General features: G+C 41.1%; 1 protein-coding gene across 1 annotated transcript in view; it reads left to right on the top strand.

Moving 5' to 3' along the window:
- Nucleotides 1–19,454, top strand: part of zfhx4 (zinc finger homeobox 4) — a 161,033-nt gene that overhangs the window by 136,839 nt on the left and 4,740 nt on the right. The window contains exons 6-10 of the mRNA XM_042331822.1: nt 1,924–2,057; nt 2,694–2,894; nt 6,461–6,578; nt 10,023–11,146; nt 11,255–15,434. Coding sequence (XP_042187756.1) covers nt 1,924–2,057; nt 2,694–2,894; nt 6,461–6,578; nt 10,023–11,146; nt 11,255–15,434 — 5,757 coding nt within the window. The remainder of the gene's footprint in view (nt 1–1,923; nt 2,058–2,693; nt 2,895–6,460; nt 6,579–10,022; nt 11,147–11,254; nt 15,435–19,454) is intronic.

The raw sequence follows: 19,454 nt of genomic DNA, 5'->3' as shown, positions 1-19,454 counted from the left end.
AAATCGTAAAAATGCATCCACATGCACTGCAGACAATTGGATAACCGCTGAACTGTATATATTTATGTTGCATCTGATACCAATCAATCGTTCATCTTCATTGCATTACGAGAAGCATTTTCCCCCAGTTGTCCAGTGATACTGTCCTCGCCCTCAAATTCATTTAGTTTTAAATTGACTGGAAGATGGCGAAAATTGAAAGTTAAAATTAGAAAATGCTTATAATAAACTGCTGAAAAAAAGGTCAGACGATACTGAGCAGGGATGAGATTGGAAAGGTTGGTAAATGAGGTTTTCTGTTTGCCATGAGATATATGTGACATGACTACCCAACGCCAGTATAATATCTAGCCTAGCAGAAGAGATTATCTGGCAATTTGTTATTGGGGGGAAAAATCTTGTGATGCACTGGGAAATCAGCATTGCCCTCTTGTCTCTAATGTGCATGATTTTTTTTTCTGTATGCGTCACAGAGCCGGCTAGACTTTTACTCCAAATATTTGTGTCACAGGTATAGCATAGATTGAGCTTGAATTTCACTCGAGTAGAATAGAACAGCATTCATTATTGGTGTGTGCAAAAAAAAGCTTTGACCATCAATAAGGATCTAGGAATGCACAGCAGACATAAACATATAATGCTGTTTAGCACCTAAAATTCAGTTAATGTTTACATAGGCTGATCATTTTGTCAAACCTAATGTCAAGAACAGAATTTCATTTGTTTTGAAGTGAGGCCGATTGGAATCCAGGCTGCCATGCTGGTCAGAGAATGATATTGATTAATCTTCCAACCTAACAGGAGGTTATCTAAACAACTGAAAAGTAATTATTAGATTTATCAACTTGGTCTGTTTAGATTTTTTTTAATATAAAAAAAATCAAATAAAAAGGTGTTTTGGAATTTAGTTAGGTTTTGCTTTTCTCTTATATGACTAAAATTAGCAAATTCTTTGGCTCTGATATTTAATATTTAACCAGCTTTTTTAAAAAAACACTTATCAAACCCTTCGTATCTTTTACAACCTCTCCTTTGAACTCCAGCAGTTCCCTCGAACCAACAGTTGATGTAGAACTGCATCATTGTGTGTCAAATAGGACTGTAACAAAATTAATTTGGAATTTCCCCAAACCCCCCTCAAAAAAATTAAATGTTAGCATTCCATAAAAGGATATGGAGCCATCGAAACATAGTGTTATCTGGTCTGTGGCAAGAGTGTTATCGACTGCTGGGTCACTGTTTTGTTTCACGAGCACTTATTAAGCGCAAGCTTTACACTAAGTAACAGAGACGCCCAAATTATTCTGACAGTGTAGCTGCCCAACCAGCAGGAGGTGCTTATAACCTTACAATCAAACCCAATTGCAATGATTATTTAAAAGTAAGGATGAATGAACTGTTCAGATTTAAGAACATAGTCTCTTTTTTCCTTAAATCTCGCAACTGGTTTCTCACCTCCCTTCTCTCTCTCTCGCTCTCTTTCTTACCCTCCCCCACCTCTCCCCTTCCCCCCCTACACTTTAGATAGTGATATTGCTGGGTAGTGCTGTAGCATTGCACCGAATTTTCTTAAACAATTGTGTTAGCACTTGTAAGGGGGGATGAGTAGTGTGCCACTTGAGGTGATGAGAAACGAATTCTTCTGGAAGTAAATGTGTACATAAATAGCACTTGTCCTTTTGAACGGAGAAGCTGGATCCAAACAGCTTGTTCTTTTGCTGCTGAAATTAATAATAAATAATAATCCTTGAATTTGGTACAGCGCCTTTCACATCGAAAGGACGTGACAAAGTGCTTTGCACAATACACAATACTGTAAAGTGGCAATGACTGTGTGTTTTGTGGGAGAATGAACCTGGGGGGGTGCAATAATAGATTCCAGCTGATGAATATGTTTATGCTGACATTATATCCTCTTAACAGGAACAAATGTGCTGTGTACAGAAACTAAAGGAGGTTCTGTAGTAGGAAAGCGCTCACTCCTGCAGGGAGGAGATGATGACCTTACATCCAAGAGGGCTCGTTCATGTGTCAGCAGCAAACTCAGTCAAGAGCAGGTAAGAGACCAAACATAGGGTTGATTGTTCTTTTGGTCTGTTTTGTTCCTGATTTTTTTTCATTTGAATTCCCAGCAAATTATTTCTCGAGGTTTTTTTTTACTGGCCAATTCGTATATAAAAAAAGTTTCATAAACATTTTAAAAAAGATTGTTGTTGTCTTTGGTACATTTTGATGAAACATTTTCTGTTTTCGATTATCACTTAAAGGGAAATTGCCATAAGGAATTTTTGACTTGGATGCAAGAAATTCCTGCACTGTAAGCAGGGGCCAGTTCGAGAGTATTGAAAATAGCATCTTACGTGTGAGTCTAATTTTTCACAATAATAATGGTGTAGAACAATGTGAAAGATATGCTCCTGAAACTGAAATCTTGACTGTAAAAAAAAATTAGGAATGATTTGAATAGCTGCTGCCATTTTTGAACATCTAGAATTGGCCCCTGTTGACATCGATAAAGACTGCATTAAGTTTGACTTTGCGTTTTATAAGTAACACTTTGAATATCTTTTAGCCTCAAAGCTAAGTGATGTGCAAATCTTTTTTTTTAAAAATAGAAAAGCGGAGCTGAGAAGCTTGCGTGCCACACACGTCAGTTTTTAATGTGCCTTGTATTAAATATTATTTTGTTTCAGCTCTACCAATGTCCCTACTGTAATTATAACAGTAAGGATGCAAACCGAATCCAGCTGCATGTCATGTCCCAACATTCTATGCAGCCAGTCATCTGCTGCCCTCTATGTCAGGACGTCCTCAGCAACAAGATCCATCTACAGCTCCACCTGACCCACTTACACAGCGTGGCACCTGACTGCGTAGAGAAGCTACTTATGACTGTAAGCAGTTTAAAATGTACCTCAGTTAATGGGTTATTGGCTCTAGATTCTGCAAAATTAAAACCCATCCCATTTAAAATACACGTCTGCCTGAGAGTTTATTGCCCTTTTCAGCACAAAATGCATTCCTGTTGTGATTTATGCCATAAGATAATTACTAATTTACTTGTAGATGAACCACTATGCTATTTCAGCATCATACATTACCAGAAGTTGACATATTGGTTCACATTTTCCTACTTAGAAATGAAATAGTACGCAGTGTAAAATGGGTGAATAGTGGCTGCTATGATTTAAAAATTATTCTTGCGTATGGGGAATAAATGCTTCAGGTTTCCATTGACTGCACAGAATTTCACGGCTCTTTTAAGGGGTGAAGGAAAGAATTGTGTCTCTTTGAGAACAAGACCAAAGATGGCAGGATTCGAGCATCATGGCTAAAGAAGCAAGTCAGAAATAACCTCAAAGGTTAAGCAGAATTATTTGAAAACAAAAATTCATGTCATTCGAGGAAAGCTAAAATAGGTACAAGAATTAAGTGGATTAAATTGTAATGAAAATAATAATCTCTTCATTTGATATAATGCCTTTCATGTCAGGTGGACATCTCAAAGCTCTTCACAGGGTATACAATAAAGTGCAGTGACTGTGTATTTTGAAGTTAAACAGAAATAAGAGAAAGAAAAGGAAATTGTTAGCCATCAACAAAAGGAATAAAATAAATCATTGATTACATTTGTACAAATCCATTGTTTACTATTCCAATGTGCATTACCCAAATGTATCCACAAGAGGCTGGCCAAAATATTATGGGGCGAAAAGGGGAGGTAATGTCAAGAAGTGACAGAATGTTTTATGTCAGACTTAACAAATGAAGAATATAGATACATTTTAAATGCAGCAAAATACTCTCTGACAGGAATCTATAACATATGGAGGGGTCAGTGAAGCATGTGTTATAAAGAAACTGAAAGCACTGGGATTATTTCCCCCCACTGACTTAGAATAGGGTCTACCCTAAATGTCTAGGGGACACCTGAACCAGATGAATTACAAGGAATTTGACATAGCTATAGTTAATATTTTTGGCAGTTTCATAAACACAAGGAAATTTGCTTTTACATAATAATATTTGCAATATTATTCATACAATAATACAGACTTAAGTCTGGAGAAAAGCAAATGTTATTGTGATATTTAAAACAAGAGTGAGATATGGGAGTTAATATGCAGCAATTTCTATCAGGATTCCATCATAAGGAGACTCCTTTAGGATGTGGAAGAACGGTTTGCATGTCGCATTGATGCATGAATCCCGCTCTGAATGTAGATCACGTCAGGCTGAATTCCCACAACTCGACTTGGCGTCTGTCTGGTTTCCTTATCAAGAAACCCTGTTTGAAATTGCTACATTTTAGACCACATTGACAAGGAAATTACAGACCTTAACATCAGTAGAGGAGAACATGAGCATCTAGAGACATCTTATGGCCACTTATTACTGTTTACTTGATGAGCAGAGATGTTGCTCAGAGCAGTCTGTACGGATTTAAAAGAGATAGGTCATGACACAAAAAATATTTAAGGATGTAACTAAGTGTTCAAATGAGAACTGCACAGTGTGTTTACTGTAGTTCAGCTGGAGCTTCAGAAAGTACTTGATAAAATTCCACGGGTGAGTTTTTAAAGCAAATTATGACTTGCGAAATTGCTGGCAAGTTATTTGGCTGATCGCAAGTTAACAAACAGAAAGAAAAAGGTGATGAGAAATGGGTAAACTTTCACCTTAGGGACCCTTAAGGTGAAAATAACTCCCATAGTGAAACTCAGAAAAAGCACTTTGTGGTGTAAATTTTGGTTTTCTGCAATATCTTAGCTCTGATCTGAGATCTCAGCCAAAGTCTCATGAGTTGGCAAAGGGGGAAATTCCTTACGTCACAGTGCTTTTTCAGGCAGTTTTTGAGTGTTCTTTTCAATTCCAGTGGCTGGTGGAATTCTGCAGGACTGTTCTTGATCCATTGCTATTTACAAAATTCACGTGGGGGAGAATATACTTCTGTTAATATTATCACATCAAACTGTGGACAGAGGAGTATTAGCGTGGAGAGAATTGATAAGCTTTCAAAAGAATCAAGACAAATTAAGCAGTTTAGCTGGGGGGAACGGCAGATGGATTTTCATGTGGATAATTGTAAGGTAAAGTACTTTGGCAGTGGAACCATCGAACATGAATATTTATCCATTAGGTAAAGAGGAAAAGGATTTTGGAGTGATGAGTTATCATTGACTAAAAATACAATGAATTGTGATCATTGACTAAAAATACAATGGAAACTAGCTATTAAGGGCAGTCAATAGACTGGCCTGTTTTGCCCTTATTAGGGAGGTGCCTTCATTAGTGAGTTTAGGATTTTGGTCGCCACATTTTAAATGAAAGCACAAGAATGTGAAAAGGGGGTTTCAGTAGTGAGCTGGCCTAATAACTGTGGTGAGGTGCTAATGAATAAGGTCAGGTTGTTATCAGATGTATGAAAACACGTTCCTGCAGCGAAACATACACAGGGTCTCCCTGGGGTTGAACTGACAGAAGAGAGATGCACAGTTAAAAAGCTACACAGGTCTGCCATAATCTAGGACATCAGTGAGATTTGGCAGTGTAGACGTAACCTTAACCTGTAAAACAAAGCTCTAATGGTTAGTGTGGCCCTAGCCGGACAAGTACTGTGCTGTGCACTTACCACTTATCAGATGGTCAGGTTTGAATAATGTAGGTTATAGGTTAGATTGACATCTGGAAATTTGCTCCATTACCTTTGAGAATCACAGAAAAATTTCAAAGAACATTTCCTCGGGCGACAAAATAAATTGGGTGAAGCCGATGAGAGGGTGAATTTTCGTAGGTGACACGGCAGCCATTTGTTCACAGGAATGTCCCACAAGCCATGAAATGAATGAGCAATTTTAATTGGCGGAAATATGGACCAGGACACCTGGCGAAACTCACTCCTTTTCAAATAATGCCATACAATCTTTAACGTCCACCTAAACAGGAAGACGGGAGCTTGGTATTAATGTCTCATCCAAAGGGCAGCACCTCCAGCAAAGCATTAAAGTGTTAGCCTAGAATCATGATGTGTCAGTTCAAATTCACAACCTGGGGCTTGAACCCACAACCTTCTGAGCCAGAGGCAGGAGTGCTACCAACTGAGCCAGGCTGGCATTATAAGCATGGAACAAACAATATGATAATGCAAACAAACACTGCATGTTAGCTCTCCCTTTGCCCCCACTTACACCAGTGTCTCATTTGTTGTCTGAAATGCAGAATAGACAAAGGGAATTCATCTATTCTAAGTCAATGGGGATGAATGCACATGAGTAGTATAAGCATTGAATATGTGTGTTAAAAGGAATAAAGCTCATATATTCAGCTATCGGAATTGATTTCACTGTTAAAGGAAAAATGACTTTCATTATGGTGGTTTGTGTAATGAGTGCAGTTGTAAATATGTATGTATGATATTGCAATTAGTAATATTGTTTGATCCGTTTTTCTACTTTTATAGGTGTCATCTTCAGATGGGATGACACCCATGATGATGCCCTCTCTTGTGTCGGAGAAAATGCAATGTTTGCCGAGCAATGCTGCAGCTGGAAGCACAGAGGAATCTTGCAAATCATCAGGTAAAAGCTAGGTTGGAACAATGGTAATTATTTAAATACAAGGCAACCCATTATACCCAACAATTGCTTTGTAAGCAAAGCCCAAAGAATGGTCTGACTTACAGTTGCTAAGGTTGCTCCTGGCATCTATTCCTGCGTGCTATGTGTAAGAAATTCCACTGATGTCACGTTCCCTCACAAAGTGATGTCAGCAGTGCTTCCTGTACATAATGCATGTGTGCAGCGCACAGGAAGTGATATCAACAATGACCCTGAAAGTGGGACATTTTTTAGCATGGGAAGCCAGACACTCAGCCCAGAAATTGCATTTCTGGATAGTGTGGAACAACAGGACCTCAACGCTTTAAGGGGGCTACATGGTGTTGGAAGGAGGTGTAATGGAATTGCCCTGTATGTTTTTGTTTGAAAGAGAAAAGTTTAAGAATAAACCAAATGCTAAGATTCACATCTTGCTTCTATTAAACTGCTTTCAAAGGTCAGAATTCTGAAAAATTGGCAAGGTTTGTTCTTTCGCGCTAAATGACAGCAGATATGTTTCTGTTACTGTTTCAGAGATGTATGTTGGTTTATAAATGAATTGTACACTTTATGTGATGTATTGGCAGACACATGTGTTTATGCGGTGAGTCTGTTAACAATTATACATACTTGTACTCATGCTTTAGACTTGAAGATTGGGTGTGGACATTGGTAAAGGCCATAGCACAGATAGTTGGGTGGAAACATTGAGGACTATTCTTCCTAGTTTGGGGTGCTATTTGTTGATATTTTTTGTAGTAACTGGGATTAAGAGCCGAGGAATACAAGCGGGACATCGTTTTTTTTTGCTATTCTTTTGGTCTCTAGGATGGGGAGGGGAATACTCACAATGAGGACCTCATAAACCTCATGGAACGATTTGAGTTTTCCCATCCCTGAGACCACAAAAATAGCAACAAGCCCCAACTTTACAGGGAATGATTACTGTACCAGCAATCCCAGCTACCTGCTCTATGGGTTGTTTCCTGTTTCCATACTTCCCTTCATTCCTTCTCTATTATGTGGTGGCTAGGCTACAAATCTTCAGTTTTTTTTTAGGCTTTAGTTTGACATTGATATGGAAGTGAGATCAGTATAAATATGTATTTGCAGGCATTCTTCAAACTAAATTCGCCATCTTTTCACCCCCCTCCCACTCTTACCACCAGTTTGGGTGCAAATCCTAGTGTGAGAGACTTTATCTAAATCACAGAATTACAAGATTGGTCTGGATGAAGAAGGCCCATCGACTGATCCAATCTCTTCCCTCCAGAACACACATCCTACTGCCCCCTCCCCTTCCCCACACCCCCCTCCCATCACTGCATCAAGCTGCTTTATAAAATAAGGCTAGCCATCTTTCCTGGCAATCTGTTCCAGCCATTCAATACCCTCCACTTAAAGAAAAACTACCTGGTATCTGTCCTGAAATTCCCCATTACAACTTTAAACCTATGTCCTCTTGTTCTACTGTTGGTTTATCTAAAGTATTGATCTGTGTTTAGTTTTTCACCAGTAAATTTATAGTGTAATTTACTGTAAATAGCTGTGGTTTTATTGAGTTGGATGTCGCATGATGAGGTTTGTGGGGGGCCACCTTAGTCTTGATATAAATACATTGTTTAGAGTTTATCGAACTATTCTACCTTTAGTAGAATTTTCTGGAATCATGATGTGTCATTTGTGGAAACATTGACCAGTCTGTTGCCAGGTTCTCAAACCATTTATATTGGGAGATCCTTATTCCATGAGGAGAGGTTATCAAGTAGGTTTGTTTCCGGTCTGGGACCATGAGCCTGACTACTGGTTGCTCATAACTTTAACAAGGGTCTAGAGTAGGGCTTCTGTCTTAATAACCACTCATTGATTTTGCTGGAAGTTATGCTTCAGACTGCAATCCTTTGAAGCTGTTTGCACAGTAATAGCAAATCACATCTCATATTTAGGAGAGGTTCAGTCCTTCCTTTCCTCTGCATGCTACTGAGGGATGTTTGTGATCACTTGTTGGCCCAGTAAGTTTGGTAATCCCCAGTTATCCTTCCCCCCCAGATCCAGTCCCAGACCAGTACCGCTTTCTTCCACCTCCGCCACATTGCCCGTCTCTGACAATACCGCACCCCAAAAGCTGCCGAACTCTCATCTGTGCCTTTGTCACCTCTCGGCTGGACTACTCTTAATGCCCTCCTCGCCAGTCTCCCATCCTCCACTATTCGCAAAATTCAGCTAATTCAAAACTCCGCCGCCCGCATTCTCACCCGCACCAAACATCGTGCCCCGATTACTCCAATCCTTGCCAAACTCCACTGGTTCCCTGTCACAGAGCGGATCGACTTCAAGATCCTACCCTAGTGTTTAAATCCCTCCATTCCTTGGCATCCCCCTATCTCTCTAACCTCCTCTTTCCCCACAGCAGTACCCGCTGCCTCCACTGTACTGGGTCCGGCCTCCTCAGCGTCCCCCGAATCCTCCACTCCACCATCGGCGGCCGTGCCTTCAGCCACTACACCCTGAAATGTTGGAACTCCCTCCCTTAATCCCTTCACCTCGCCCCCTCCTTCCCCACGCCTGAAGACCTTCCTCTTCGACCACGCTTACGGTCACCTTCCCCCATCCCCGTCTCGGCCTCGGGCTCTGCCATTGTTAAGCGCTCTGAGACACTGCCGGGGGTGGAGGGCACTATATAAATACATGTTGTTGTTGCTGTTGTTGTAATTCAGTGGTGAGTTGTAGGGAATGTGGCAGGCAGCATTTAGAATAGGTGAGGAGACTAGTAATAAATTATTGACTGGGTTGTGCTCATTCCTAGTGCGTATATGTCTAGGATGGCATATGCTATATAAATGTAATTTTCTTGTTGTTGTTGTCTTGAGTAGCATATGTCTAGGGTGGATTTTACTAGCTAGCTGCTAGTTAGGGTTAGGAGGGTTAGGGGAGAAAAAATGCTTTGTACAGGATGAAAAGTGTGAGTGATACATTTTGCAATCAAGTAGTTATAGCTCATCTCTAACTCCCCTACACACACAAGTTCAATTCTTGATTATTGTACTGGGAATTCTTGATTGAGGAATACATTTTCAGTCTCAGAGTCACTTGCGAATTAGCTAAAGTCTATAATGGTTTGGAAAGTGATAATTAATGATCTGATGGCATTTGGTAGCATATCTCAGTAAGTTACAATGTACAGTAATATTTTGTGTTAACTGTCCCCTCCTATCCAGCCTGCATTCAACAGGGTTGATCATTAGGTAGAGCTAGAGTTTCTGTTGTCAAGGCAGAGTGTGTGTGTTTGGTGGGGGTGGGGGGAGGTTTGAGGTTTACCTTATGGTTCCCATTGCTGGAGGAGTGTAAGGGAGTTGTGCCCATTGTTATTAGCAATTGTTAAACTCTGTATGTTTTTTATGTGTAATATTAATTTTTGTTAAACAGGAGAAAATTCAGAGGGGAAGTTTTACGCAGCCACAGACAGCTCAAAATCTGGATTTGAGTCAAAAAATGAAGAGCAGAGGATACTGAAGGAATCTTCAGACACCGCTGAGTGGAAGAAAGATGGAAGCCAGAGCTTTAAGGGTTCAGAATCTTTGCAGGACCAAATAAATGAAATGCAGAAAAGGCAGCAGTTGCCTGTATCTGATCGACACGTCTATAAATACCGCTGCAACCAATGTAGCCTTGCTTTTAAGACCTTGCAGAAACTTCAGATCCATTCCCAGTACCATGCTATCCGGGCTGCCACAATGTGTAGCCTTTGTCAGCGCAGCTTCCGCACATTTCTGGCTTTAAAGAAACACTTAGAGACGAGTCACCCTGAACTAAGTGAGGCCGAGATTCAGCAGATCTATGGAAGTTATCACATGAACGGAGAGTTCTGGCCAGAAAACGAGGTGATGGGTCAAGAGGATAATATTCTGGCACAGGAAACAGATAAGGAGGAAGAAACTGATCAGGATGGCAAAGCGAGTCCAGCAGGAAGTGACAGCAGTTCTATTCTTGATGAATTTAGTTCAGAACCAAAACGAACCTTGCCTTTCAGGAAAGGTCCAAATTTTACAATGGAAAAGTTCTTAGATCCTTCACGACCATACAAGTGCACGGTGTGCAAAGAATCCTTCACTCAAAAGAACATCCTTTTGGTTCATTATAATTCAGTGTCTCACCTACACAAGCTGAAGAAAGTTCTGCAAGAGGCATCAAGTCCAGTTCCTCAAGAGTCCAACAACAGCGTAGATAATAAGCCCTATAAATGCAACACTTGCAATGTTGCGTATAGCCAGAGCTCTACACTGGAAATACATATGAGATCTGTGCTTCACCAGACTAAAGCAAGGGCAGCCAAACTGGAAGCAGGGAACTGCAGCACTGTTGGTGGAAACAGTGGTGTGGCTAGCAGTAGTAGCTTGCATTCCACTGGTCAGATGAGTACTGATTCTCTCGGGGCACCGTCAGTCAGTCACAAGGACAGCAATGTGGATATCAAAGACGCGAACAAAAAACAGTTCAGTGAAACAATTTCTTCTCAGTCCATCCAACAAACGCCCAAGTCGCCAGCACAAGCACAGAGCCAGGCTCAGCTGCATGTGCAGGCCCAGCTTCAGGCACAGGCCCAGCTTCAGGCCCAGTCACAAGCCCAGGCCCAAGCCCAGGCACAAGCTCATGCTCAGGCACAAATGCAGCTACAGCATGAACTGCAGCAGCAAGCGGCATTCTTTCAAACCCAGTTTCTGAACCCAGCACTGCTGCCACACTTCCCCATGACAGCCGAAACCTTGCTCCAGTTACAGCAGCCACAGTTTCTGTTTCCCTTTTATATCCCAGGCACCGAATTCAATCTCAACACAGAACTAGGGCTCCCTGGTTCAGGGGCCTTTGGAATGTCTGCAATGACAGGAACTCTTCTGGAAGATCTGAAACAGCAAATGCAAGGGCAGCATCAATTGCAAATCCTGCAACAGCATGGGCAGCAACATCAAGCATTGCAAGCTCAACAGCTTGCACAGAAGCAACAGCACCAAGCAGTTAAACAATCAAAGTTAGAACAGAATGCTGCCAGTGCATCCGAGGCTCAGATGTTAAAAGATAATTATTCCCATAAAGAAACTGAAGAAGCCACAGAGAAAACTGAAGCAATGACGCAGCATGAGTTTTCAATGGAATCCGAAGCTTTAAGAGAGAATAGAGAGGCCAAAAAGCAGAAATCACTGGAACCACAGCTCCCACCTCCTCGCATTCCATCCGGCGCAAGGGGTAATGCCGCAAAAGCCTTGTTGGAAAATTTTGGCTTTGAATTGGTCATCCAGTTTAACGAGAACAAACAGAAAGTGCAGAAGAGGAGCAAGAACGGGGAGAATGACAATTCTGACAAACTGGAATGTTTCTCATGTGGCAAGTTTTTTTCAAACATTCTGATCCTGAAGAGTCACCAGGAGCACGTTCATTACCAATTTTTCCCCTTTGGAGAACTGGAAACGTTTGCGTGTAACTACAGAGAAGCTTACGACAAACTGTATCCTGTAGCTCCGTCCTCACCAGAGCCACCTGCACCCCCTCCCCCACCTCCTCCACCTCCTCCTCCACCGCCGCCCCCTCCCTCAACAGGCAATGGAAAGCTCCAAGGATCTGCCCAATCCCCGTTGCCACCTCCACCACCACCGCCCCCTCCTCCACCACCCCCTCCTCCCCCTTCCTCGCAGTCCCAGGTTCAGATGCCCATCTCGTTGGATCTGCCTCTTTTCCCCCCACTTATGATGCAGCATTCTTCTCTGCCTGCTCAGCTCACTCTGCAGCTGCCGACCATGGACGCTTTATCTCCTGAACTCACCCAGCTCTGTCAGCAGCAGTTGGGTTTTGACCCCAACTTTCTGAGGCATCACCAGTTCAAACGCCCCCGCACAAGAATCACCGACGATCAGCTGAAGGTCTTGCGGGCTTACTTTGACATCAATAATTCACCAACCGAGGAACAAATTCAAGAAATGTCAGAAAAATCAGGCCTGCCCCAGAAGGTCATTAAACATTGGTTTCGCAATACTCTTTTCAAAGAAAGACAAAGAAACAAGGATTCCCCGTATAACTTCAACAACCCTCCTCTGACCACGTTGGATGAATCCAGAAATGATACTTATCTAACTGCAGTAGAATATTACAGGGCAGATGGTGCGTTAAGTAAGAGATCATCTAGAACACGATTCACAGACTACCAATTGAGAGTTCTCCAGGACTTTTTTGATACCAACGCCTATCCGAAAGATGATGAAATCGAACAATTGTCAACAGTCCTAACCTTACCTACCCGAGTCATTGTTGTGTGGTTTCAAAACGCACGTCAAAAGGCTCGTAAAACTTTCGAGAACCAAGCTGATGCTAAAGACAGTGAAAGAAGGGAACTGACCAACGAGCGCTATATTCGAACCAGTAACATGCAGTACCAGTGCAAAAAATGCAATGTCGTATTTCCCCGCATCTTCGATCTGATTACTCATCAGAAGAAACAGTGTTACAAAGACGAAGATGACGAGGGTCAAGACGACAGCCAAACGGAAGACTCAATGGATGCTACAGACCAAATGATGTCAAAGCACCCTGATGCTTCAGGCCCAACAGACTCCTCAAAGCCCACACTAGGAACAACAGCAAACTCTGGCTCTGGCTCCGGTTCCGGCTCCAGTACTCCTCTCATGCCTTCACCCAAACTGGAAACAGAAAAAAGTTCACCCAAATCTAACTTGTCAGTAGAAAAACCAAAGCAAAGCGAGGCTGCTCAACCCCCTCCAATGGCCAGACCAATACAACCGACATCTTCACCTCCCGCTGAGCCGCAGCCTTCAACACCTCAATCACAGCAGCAGAAACAATCCCAACCACAAATAGCGAGACCTCATTCACAACCTCAAACCACAGCCGTTCCTTCCAGCCCCCTGCCTGTACCAGTCACCTCTTTACAGAACAGTCTACCTCCTCAGATGTTACAGTACCAATGTGACCAGTGTAAATATGCCTTTCCAACTTTGGAACTTTGGCAGGAGCACCAGCACATTCATTTTTTGGCAGCCCAAAATCAGTTCCTCCATTCACAAATTTTGGATCGATCTTTAGATATGCCCTACATGATTTTTGACCCCAACAACCCACTGATGACAGGGCAGTTGCTCCCTGGACCACTGACACAGATGTCCTCCCAGACGAGTACACCGCTTCCCACGGCACCCAACGCAGCTTCCGGATCAGTGAAACGCAAATTGGAAGAAAAGGAAGAAAACAATCAGAATGAAAAAGAAGGCATGATTAGCGGTGACGAGCCGCAGCGTGATAAGAGGCTTCGAACCACAATTACCCCGGAACAATTGGAGATCCTGTATGAAAAATACTTGCTGGATTCTAATCCCACTCGGAAAATGCTAGATCACATATCAAATGAAGTCGGCTTGAAAAAACGGGTAGTTCAGGTCTGGTTTCAGAACACCCGAGCTCGTGAAAGGAAGGGGCAGTTTCGTGCCGTTGGTCCAACTCATTCTCACAGGAGATGTCCTTTTTGCCGAGCACTCTTCAAAGCTAAAACAGCACTAGAAACACATATTCGTTCTCGACACTGGCATGAAGCAAAACAAGCGGGCTACAACCTCCCCCTCAGCCCGATTATGCCTCAAGATGATGACATTGACAGCCCGCACAAAGAGAACTATTTTGAATTTCCCACTTTCACTTTGTTAAAGACTGATGCATTAAGTGAAAACGAAGCACCATCCACAGTGTCAACACCCATCAGCAAATCAGCAGAAATGTCACCGAAACATCTGGTGAGCCCTTCGTTCTTCAAATTAGAATGCAATGAAGACACTGGAAGCCCAAACGCAGGCCACGGTGATGTTAGCTTTGATCAGAGTAAGACGGATTATGATGAAACGTCTTCTGTTAATACAGGTATCAGTGAGGGAAGCACAGCAGATGAAGGAAATAATGACATGGAAAGCAATTCGGGCGCCACTGGTATGGAGTTTACAGAAGACTTGAAAACACCACTAACTAGTGATCAGATGGTAGCGGCAGTGAGTGCTGCTGATTATTATGATGAAAGACTTTCTGGTCTAAGCTTACCAAGCCCTTCTCTAAGTTTCAGATCAAAGGAAAATGACTTCGATGATAGTGCTGATCGAAGTGAAACATCAAGTTTAGCTGATCCTTGCTCTCCGAGTCCGTTTGGGAAAAAGGCATCACGAAGCAATGACTACCTTGGTCATAAGCGCTTCAGAACTCAAATGAGCAACCTTCAACTGAAGCTCCTCAAGTCATGCTTCAATGATTACCGCACGCCAACAATGCAGGAGTGTGAAATGCTTGGCAACGAGATTAATTTACCAAAAAGAGTTGTTCAAGTCTGGTTTCAGAATGCTCGTGCAAAAGATAAAAAATTCAAATTAAACATGGCCAAATCATTCATGATGAATCAAACTGGAACCGAAGTGCAAAAACCACAATGTTCTCTGTGTGGAATAACGTACACTGCACGTTTATCTGTCAGAGATCACATATTCTCACCGCAGCACATCAATAAGTTGAAGGAAACAGTAGGAACCCAGCTAGATAGGGAAAAGGATTATCTCGCTCCTACAACTGTCCGTCAGTTGATGGCTCAACAAGAGATGGATCGTTTAAAGAAGGCCACAGATGTTCTGGCCATACCCTCACAGCAGCAGACTCTGCAGCAACAAGGCATGATGGATAGCAATTCATTGCATGGACTCAACGTGCCAACATCCTATTCAGGACTCCCAGGCCTTCCTCCTGTTATTCTTCCAGGAGTGAACGGTCCAGCTTCACTGCCTGGTTTTCCCCAAAACTCAACTGGTAAGTTAGTAAGATTCATATATAGATACACATTTAATATAATAACTTAGAAATATCTGGATAAAGTGCTTTGGTGTTTTAATGCACTGGGCCATGTCTTGGTAGGATCTTCTTGTCTGTAGCTTCACTGAGTGGCACCTGGTATAGCCAATGTGTCTTACTTTAGATGGAAAGGATATTTGGAGGCAACTAAAAAAGGCTCTACAGTGATCTGTAGTTCTCAACAAACCGATCAGTGAGTGTTAACAGAAAGACTTTTCTCATCTTGTGAATGGTTCACAAAGGGAAGGAATCTTCACTGTTCCTCAGTTCAATTTGGTCCATTCAGCCAATTACCATCTAATGATCAATGCAATGAGTACCTTGGGAGTGGTTGGGGGGTAAGTGGGGTTTTGCTTATGTTGAACTGGCACACAGGAGATAGACCTGAAGAAAATCACATCAGAAGCTGCTGAATGTTAAAAGTGGGAAGTGATAAGGAAGCAAAAGTATGTGTAAGTTCAATTACAGTTTTAATATTCTATTAGCATTTGCCATCACAATATGTGAATTCTGAAACATAACTTGGAATTTTAATCCACATACTCATTCTATAAAGAGGTTTGGGTTGGATCAAAAGGTAGAAGAAAGAAATGCAAATATAACAAAAGGTTCAAATAGAGAGCACGTATAACTTTTATTTTATTATTCCACAAACATTTTTTTTAAATTGAAAATGATGTGCACTTAGTGAAAATAATGATATTATTGCAAGTGGAAAGGTGAATGTGAAATGGAGCTAAGAGCATAAATAATGTTATGCAAATATAGATTTAATAACCCAGTCATTATGGGTAATGGTTGATATAATAGCCATCAAAAGAACAACAGATGGGGAAATGTCAGAAGCCTTATTCATGGCAACTAGTGAAGAAATACGTTCTGATGAGAGCAAAAAGAAAACAGTGAGGTCCAAACCACCGTTGCAGAAAAAGGACATAAAAATAACCAAAACACCAAGCAGATACAATTGAAAAGATAAAATAAATAAAAAGTAGGAAAAGGACAGAATTGTAAGAATGCTTCTTGAGGATAATTAACATGAGTATTGAAGGGGTGAAATGACAATAGAAATGTAGCTTGGAAATAGTGGAAAGAGATTGTAAAGACAAATAATTGTGTTGAGAGTATAATATAGAGTACAGTATAACAGTATAATATCAAGTATAATATTATGAGGGAGGCGTAGGAAATTGTGGATCTGTTAAATGAACAGTATGATCTCCATATTAGTATTCTCAGGTGAACGTCGTGGACAAATTCTGGATCTGGTCACTCAGGAATTTATAACGTAGGTCAGTGAAGCATATGGAAACTCAGAAGTAGATAAGATCCTTCATTTATTGGTATTAAAATCTAACAACAACTTTCATTCATATAGAGCAGGATAGCATATCGGAGCAATACACAGTGGTGGTGTTCGATGCCGAGCAAGGGAGAAGGGGAAAGGGGAGGTGATCATAAGCGCAGTCAATATTATAAATAGTAATGAAATAGCAATTGCATCTATTCACTAATTGTCCAGGCAGCAACACTGCAAATTTCTACAAACATCTGAATTTCTACGAATGTCATCTTACTGGTAGTAAGTAAGCTAAGTTAAGATACCCAAATGTAAGTTGGTGAGAATCCTTCAAATCTTTCATCACTTCAAAAAACAAGGCACTTTCATATTTAATATATTCTACCGAATGCTGCTGGATATGCCATTATACCATGTGGGTGGAAAAGGATGGACAATGGAAGCAAAGCCTAAAATTAAAAGGCAATTACATTTTTGTTGAAACGGGAGTTAATATTCTAGTTAAATATTTCCTGAAATAAAAAGATGCTTTCAGGCACAAAAAAATCGATGCTACCAACCTCAGAAGGGCAAACACATGGCTGGACTATGGTGGCAAAGAAAAGCAGCCGTAGTTTTCAAGTAGTAAAAATCCTTGCGGGGTTGTAGAAATGGATTGACAAATGGATTGGTTTTGCTGGGAAAATGTGGAACACAGTAAACCAAGATACAAAGCCTGCTGCAGCCAAGGAAGAAAACATGTACGTGACTTTGAAGCTAGATCACAGAGTCATTCCAGCAGCCACCAAAGAGAAGGAACTTCCCCAGAGCCCCGGAGATCTGGTAAGTGTGAAATATTTTATTTTTACAGCATCCTTCCTGCAGAACACCTGTTATTAAGGGTTACCTTTACTCAGCTTGATATGAGCAGTGTGTAAAGTCATCAATTTTCATGAAAAAGTCCTGTATTTCGTAAATTCAATTGAGTTCCACATGCCTGTGCCCCATAGTGTTTTCAACAGCCCTACATTTCCAGAGCAATTTTATTCCTAATTCCTCAGTGGAGCAATAATGACCTTCATGTCTCCACAGATGAGCCATCATTATCCAGCTTCATTCCTCAGTTTATTGTTATCTTGGAGAAGGATGGTGAAGAGACACAAGAGGACATCAGATCATTGGGGAGGTGGTCGTGAGCCACAGAGACACATCATCTAATGAAGAGTTTGCTTCCAAATGGCAGGAAGCACACTACCTGTCATGGTATCCTGCACAACATCTTCTCTAGGGTACATCACATATACCAGACGGCAACAACAACAGACCAGGGGATGTATCAGCTTTAAGATGGTGGTCCTTCGACCCACCACCAGATCATTTTCCCAGAAAGTATTGGAGTGTATGCATCTTATTAACCATGTCCATGACATTTTGGCTACATTGCATACTATTGTGCAGTTGGATTGGATTGAGCACAGTTGCTGGAATACATTGGATATCCAGCCAATCTGATCACAACTCAGATGCAATACTGCAATACTCAGAGCCAATACTTTGTAACTTGATGAGATCATATTACCGCAAACATCAGGTTCAAAACTAGCATCCACTTTTGCTACAATTTTGTTTAATGTATCAATGTTCTAGCAGTGAAGTACATTATATTGGCATTGGGCAAATGTACTTGTAATTTATTCAAGTTTTGCTTTAGATTCTCTTGAAGACAATACAGTTATGTTTATGTTTTCACAATACATTGTGAATTCACTTACCTGTAAGATGTTTCTAGTTGGTGAAGTGAAGGACATTTGTTTTTCTTATTTAGGTCCCAGTATCATCATTCCCCTCCAATTCTCGCCTATCAACCCAGTTTAAACCCAGTTCATGTGTTAAATGGAGCCATCAGCATGCTTGCCATCTGTCCACCCCCCTGGGAACACTTGGCAGGATGTTCAGCTGCATGTGAGGCTCACTTATTCTACAAAACCCTCTCTGACTTTTATTTAAAGGTGTTTTGACTTTTACAAGTTGCAACAGAGTTCCTTCCATGTAAAGGGGACAAATCCTTGTTTGATCTGTGCATCCAGAAAGAAACAGTAATTTAACTAAATGTTACAAGGGTCCAACTCTTGCCAGCTTTGTAGTATGTACACTTTTAACCGCACTATTCTGAAAGATGTATTTAAAATATCCTTCAAATCCCCCTCACCACAATCCTCTGGTTTTTCAATGGTGGTGCATTTCGCCCACAAAATATACAGTCAATTCACTTTACAGTATATTCTGTGAAGCGCTTTGAGACGTCTTGAAGATGAGATAAGATCCTATATCAAATGCAAGGATTATTATAAGCACATAGAGGCTTATTTTCTGCTTGCGAACAACAATCGAGGTTTCTCTGGAATTGTTGTGCCCAAATGGCTAATATTATTTCTGCTAATCTGAAAATATTGGCCAACTGATAACCAGTCATATCGTGAATTATTTTGTAGAAATGTTAGATTTTATACTATAACAATCATCGAAAAGTTTATCCACTGAGAGTTTGCTAAGTAACAAAATCTATGTCATCATACAAATGTAATGAACGATTTGTATTGGGTATCATTCAGAATTATTGCATTCATCTTTAGTTCAATACCAGCTGTGTGTTACATTAAACCTTATCATGGCACAATTAAATGAATCCAGAAAAGCTC

Source organism: Callorhinchus milii, unplaced genomic scaffold (genome assembly GCF_018977255.1).
Source record: "Callorhinchus milii isolate IMCB2004 unplaced genomic scaffold, IMCB_Cmil_1.0 Scaffold2, whole genome shotgun sequence".
Lineage (NCBI taxonomy): Eukaryota > Metazoa > Chordata > Chondrichthyes > Chimaeriformes > Callorhinchidae > Callorhinchus > Callorhinchus milii.
This window is presented reverse-complemented; position numbering and strand designations above follow the sequence as displayed.